Below are 6000 nucleotides of genomic sequence, written 5' to 3'. Positions count from 1 at the left end.
AAAATGTTTGTTGAATGAATAAATTCATGCTCTCCTTGAGGACGGTGTCTGCTGTTTGGTCGGCCCACGCCATTCCCTCTGCAGGCCACAGAACTTTGGGGACCACCCTTCCTCCTTGTGCTTGTGCCTTTGCGGGCTGACCCTCCCCTTCTCACCTCCAGGGGCGTCTGCCCTGGCCACATGGACTGGTTCATGCTGGACATCTGACCGACATCTGGTGAGATCTATAAAGACAGACCTTCAGAGGCCCCGGCCGCCCCAGACCCATTCTGGATGGATGTCCCTCTCACGGGCCTGAGGCCGGTGCCTGGAGGGGCTCCGCTCCGCCCAACAGGCGGCAGGCCTGGCTGAGACGCCCCAGGCCAGGGGCTTGGGCGTGTCTGCTGAGACCCCCCAAATCTCTGGGGCTCCAGGGAGTCACCGTGCGACACGCACACAGACCCTGAGGCACAATTAGGATTCCAGACCACCGAAAACTGTACAATAGTTCATATATTTATTCTTAAGCAAGTTATCAATAGAAAATTTAATACTAAAATGCCTTTACATAGAGTTTGCTGTTCATAAAACCTTTGTGTTTTTTTTTTGTTTGTTTGTTTTTAGTGTTTACATTGAAAAAAACCCAACCATCCTCTTCGTTTACACATTTACAATAGGGGAGCTTCTGCCAGGTTTAACCACGGTTGGGGGAGGGGCCGCACCATCCACACGCACAGACACAGATGGGGGAGGAGAGAGGACAGGACAGGACAGCAGAGACCCGGGGTGGGGGACCCCCAATGAGGGCGTGTTCCCTTTGCTGGGTGCTCGGGGTGAAAGCAGCCTTGGGCTGCGCTTCGCGGCTGGGCTGTCCCCACGCGGAGCAGGGCGCGTCTTCCCCTTCGGCATCTTCCTGCTTCCCCAGCCTTGGCAGCCCCTCGGCCAGCGGATGCCACCGGGACGCCCCCACCGGGAATGAAATATTGCACTCGGCCAGACAAAGGGGAGCGTCAGGCGGAGGGCAAGCTGGGGTCCAGGGGCCCCTCCCCATCCCTGCACTTCCCATGGAGCCGCCGGGAGTGGGAGGAGGGCCCTCCAGGGGGGCCGGGACGGTTTTCTGGTCTCCTGGTCAGAAAGAAAGGGGTCTGAGGGCCCAGGTTGCGGTGCCGGCACCTGCTGCCTCGCCTTGTTTCCTGGGCACCTGGGCTGTGGGTCACATGAGAACTCGTCCTAAGGAGCAGTGGCTAGCTTGGGGGGCTTTCCTGGGGCTCCTGGTGGGGCCAGGGGAGCCCCGGGGAAGTGGGACATGGGAACACATGGCCCTTGGTGAGTTTTGGGGACAAGGTCTGTGGGGCTACAGGTCCAGCTTGCCCTGTCTGTCCCTCTTGGCCGTGGGACAAGTGAAGGGTGACATGTTCTCTGGGGTTCCTGGGGTGGCGCTGAGGGTCTGGTGCCCAGGGCACTGGGCGGAGGGGAGCTCCCTACACTCAGGGTCAGGGTGTGGGCTCAGGCGAGCAGGAGGGGCCCTCGCTCCCTGCTCCCAACACTAGCCCAACAAGCTATTCGCCCTGCCAAGTGGCCGCAGGAAACCTCCACGTGTGTTGGCGGGGGCCAGTCCCTTCCCTGCTCTGAGTGGACACTGGACAAACTGGCCATCGGAAAAGAAATCAACAGTAACTTGGAATACTCAGGAAATAAAATCAAAACATCACTTTTTCATATCGGTACTTCAAAATATTTGTTCATTTTTGCTTTTTTTTTAAACAGAGGTAAGACACGTATGGCTGCTGTCACACTCCTGGGCTGGGGGCCCAGCTGATCCTGGCTTTCATTTTAGCTTCTGGGATCCCTTCTCTCCCCGAAGGACCCTCATTATTGAATCTCCCCCCAGAACTCTTTTTCCTAGGAGATGAGTTAAAAGGAAATACACTTGTGTGACTTTCGTCTTATACAGTCCCCCGAAGAGATCAGCGGGTGTCACCAGGGGTCCCATTCAACCCCTCCTATGGCCTCCAGCCCCCCGCCCCCCACCCTCAGCTGCCTCTGTCATCACAGATGCCCCAGTTGGAACTCAGCTATGCTGAGGAAAACAGTGCATTTTCAAAGAAAACCCTCCAGAACAAAATCTCTACACACACGCACACGCACGCACACACTCTCATCACGTGTGGGGAAAATCCTTTTCCACTTTTTTTTCCGTAAAACTTCCCCGCAGAAATACAATATTTACAGAGAGAAATAAATAGACAACACACCTGATTTCTGCTTTCCCTGGTGGGAGACAGTCGGAGGTACTAGGGAAAATATGGCTTGGATTCTAATCTCTCGTGAACTGCCGGCGGGAAAAGAGAGCGCGGCGGGCCGGCGGGCCACAGCCGACCCTCCGCAGCAGACAGGGTGGGACTGGATCTGAGGCCCAGAGCTCTCTTTCCAGGGAAAATAGTAAAAAAGCCTGGGTCTCGCCTGGTGGGTTTGCATATTTGCTCAGACTCGCCCCTTGGGGTGCGGGGCTGGCTGCTGCCTGTCTGGCGTCCTCGCGGCTCCGCGCCCCGGGCACCACTGGGCGGGCAGGGCCTCCGCGGGCCAGCCGGGCGCAGGCTCAGCACAAGATGGGCACGCCATCGGCCGTCACCAGGCGCCCCGTGGTGGGGTCGTAGGTGCCCGCCAGGTAGTAGAGGTCCCGCCGGTCCTGGTACTTGCGGCTCCGCGTCATCTGCTCGTACTGCTCACGCCCCACGACCTGGCACTTGTGGGAGATGGTCTGCACGTCATTCTCGTCCTCGTGGCAGGACTGGTACAGCGCGTTCTGTGGGGGCCAGGAGGGCGAGGAGCACTCGGGGTCGGCGGCCGGCCTCGGCCAGTGCACCCCACCCAATCCCTTGGCTCTGGAAGGGTCCCTAGACTAAGGAGCCTCTTCGCTGGGCAGCCAGGCGGAGTCGGAGGGACACTTGTTCCTGCACTGTCTGCAGACCCAAGCTCTCCTCAGGGCAGAGCAGAGAGGGCATGGGGGACGTTTCTGTCTCAGGCTGGCATTGGGAGGCAGGGAGCAGAGGGCCATGGGGCAGAGAGGCACTGCCTCGGATGAGACCTGCTTGGTGCCACTTGCTGCTGTGGGTCATAGCCCCCCACGAGGTGAAGTCATCACCCATTTCACAGAGAGCCAGGGAGGAGGTGCGGCTGGGGAGGGACCGGGGTTCCAGGGCACGAGCCCTCAGCTGCCTTGCTTCCTCCGGGGCCTGTGGCCACCCTGAGAAGGGAGGCTTTGAGGGGTGGGGTTGGGGAGGGGCCTCCGAGTTGACCACTCCCCTTGTTTTGGCTCTGGACCCCCCCAGAATCCCCACCTGCCCACAGCACCCCAGGGGCCTCACCTTCCCGTCGCTCTGCCGCTTCCCCAGCTTGGTCTCCTCTGGGTGGTAGAACCACTTGACCCTCACGACCATGTTGCTGCCCCACGACTCCCACATGCTCTCGATGCGGCCGACGTAGGGCAGGTGGGGCCGCCCGGCCGACAGGAAGACGGCGCAGTCCCCGACGCGCAGCGTCTCCTTGCCCCGGACGATGGCCTTGTAGAACAGCTTCCTGGCCTTCCCCTTCATGCCCCGCCTCTGCAGGGGAGACAACCAGAAGCAGAGGGCTGACGGGGGCCCAAGCCTCGGGGACTGGCGGTGGCTGGGAGGTGCAGGAGAGAGAATGACAGAGACAGAGCAGGAGGGACAGACGGCATGTTTCGTGTGTGACTGTGTGTGCGCGGGCATCTGTGAGGGCAAGACAACTGGCAGAGGAAGGCCACCAAGCCATGGGTCCAGGATGAGGTCAGTCATGCCTGGGTCTACCCTGCCCACCAGGTCATGACATCAAGACTGAACCAACTAAAGGAACGTGGGATCTGAAGGCAGAGAGGGTAAAACTGTGAGCCGTCCACTGGAGCATCGTCTACAAGGGCAAAAACATGAGCCGTCCACTGGAGCATCGTCTACAAGGGCAAAAACATGAGCTGTCCACTAGAGCGTCATCTACAAGGGCCAAACTGTGAGCTGTCCACCGCAGCATCGTCTACAAGGGCCAAATTGTGAGCTGTTCCCTGCAGCGTCGTCTACAAGGGCCAAACTGTGAGCCGTCCACTGCAGCGTCGTCTACAAGGGCAAAAACATGAGCCGTCCACTGGAGCATCATCTACAAGGGCAAAAACATGAGCTGTCCACTACAGTGTCATCTACAAGGGCCAAACTGTGAGCTGTTCCCTGCAGCGTCGTCTACAAGGGCAAAAACCTTGAACAACTACATGTTCACCCATAGAACGTTGGCAAAGACAACGTTTGCATCCGTGCGGTGGTATTTTGAAGCCCTCCCAAAGCTGGCTGTGTTGTTCATCAACATGAAAAGAAGCTCAATGCAACACTGTGGACTGTGGACAAGCGGAACTGCCACAGGCAGGACAAAACACAGGGTACGTGCCCCATTGCAAACTTTATTCACACGATCATATAGGCAAAGGCAAGGACTTGGAGGTGAAATTGAGACAGTGGTCATCTGCCTCCTTGGATCATGGGTGGGTGTTTGTTCTTCCCTTGAGTTTCCTAATTTTTTCCGTTGAAATTGAATAGAATAAACCCCAAAACGAGAGAGAGAGAGAGAGAGAGAGGGAGCTGAGGAGCAGGAACACGTGCCAGCTTCGCAGGGCACCAGGGCTCCCCACTAGGCCTCTGCCCACAGGGAGATGGCCCACCCACCTGCGTGGGGCTCCCCGACCACTTCCAGAGCTGCCGGGCGGGCAGGAAGGCTGAGATCTTTGGCCGGTTCTCCACGGAGGGCAGCCGTTGCCTCCGGGAAAGCTCTTTGGCTTTGGAGAAGCTCATGGCCTCCTTGCGCTTGAGCTTGGATTTGCTGCCGCTGGGGCCCGCGCCCCCGCTGGCCACCGCGGCCCGGGACAGGAAGCAGCGCTGGGCATGCGCGTGGGGGCCACTGCCCTTGGCACGCAGGGCCTCGGGCTGGGCCAGGAGGGCGGGCACTGGGTGGGTGAGGCAGGTCTGCAGCAGCAGGGCCGGGTCCTCATCGTCCGAGCTGTAGGAGGAGCCCTCGTCGTCCGAGGAGCAGAGGCTGGAGGTGGACAGGGAGCCCGAGGAGGAGGAGGTGGACGAGCCCGAGGAGGAGGAGGACACGGATAGGCGGGCGAGGAAGCGGGAGGGCACGCCGGGGGCCAGCCCGGGCTCGTCCTCCTCCTCGTCCGAGTAGGAGCTGTGGCAGTCACTGTCGCAGGGTAGCGTGTACTCGGCCTGGCCCGTGAACTTGCGCAGCGCCAGCCCCACGGGCAACGGGTGGACGGGTGCCCGGCCCTTCCTGTCCTTGCCCACGAGGGCTGGGTGTGCGTAGCCTGGGCTGGGCAGGGGCCGCCCCAGCTTGGGCCCGAGGTCCTTGTCGCCCACGAGCAGCGCTTTGCAGTTCTTATTCTTGGGGGAGGTCACGCCCTCGTGGTCCAGCTTGACCAGGAACTCGCCGCCCGCCCGCCGCCGCCCGCCCTTCTCGGCCTCGGCCCGCTCGGCTTTCTTGGCCCGCAGCAGCTTGTGGGCGCCCCCGGGCAGGCCCGGCCCGCCTGCGCCGACGAAGGGCGCGTAGGAGCTGGCCAGGCTGCTGAAGGAGTCGGCACGGAAACCATTGCCGAACACGGGTGTGGCCACGCTGTGCACAGGGAACAGCGCCTCGCGGGCCCGCAGCTTCTTGGCGCTGCCGTTGAGCTGGAAGAGGTTCTGCAGCACGCCCGGCCCCTTGCCGCCCGCCGTCGCTGCGGCCACTGCCTTCCGCTTGGTCTGTGCCACTGCCGACCAGCTCAGCAGAGGGCTGCCCCGGCGGGCCAGGAAGTGGTCTGAGGCCCCTGAGGGGGGCTTGGCACCTGAGGTTAGCAGCTCTGCTTTGCCTGGGGGAGGCCAGGTAGGGTCAGAGGGACCGTCTGCCCACCCCTCCCAGCTCCTGCCCCCCTGCCCCACCCCGAGGGTGCATCCCCACCCGGGTTCTCAGGAGCCCCTC

At 61.0% G+C, this 6000-nt stretch overlaps 1 protein-coding gene across 1 annotated transcript in view; it reads right to left on the bottom strand.

Moving 5' to 3' along the window:
• Nucleotides 1–474: 474 nt before the first annotated feature.
• BAHCC1 (BAH domain and coiled-coil containing 1) overlaps nt 475–6000 on the bottom strand; it is a 47522-nt gene continuing 41996 nt past the window's right edge. The window contains 3 exon segments of the mRNA XM_046676350.1: nt 475–2785; nt 3348–3584; nt 4710–5890. Of these exon segments, the coding sequence (XP_046532306.1) occupies nt 2579–2785; nt 3348–3584; nt 4710–5890 (1625 nt within the window). The 3' untranslated portion in view covers nt 475–2578.

This window comes from Equus quagga, chromosome 11 (assembly GCF_021613505.1).
Source record: "Equus quagga isolate Etosha38 chromosome 11, UCLA_HA_Equagga_1.0, whole genome shotgun sequence".
NCBI classification, from domain to species: domain Eukaryota; kingdom Metazoa; phylum Chordata; class Mammalia; order Perissodactyla; family Equidae; genus Equus; species Equus quagga.
This window is presented reverse-complemented; position numbering and strand designations above follow the sequence as displayed.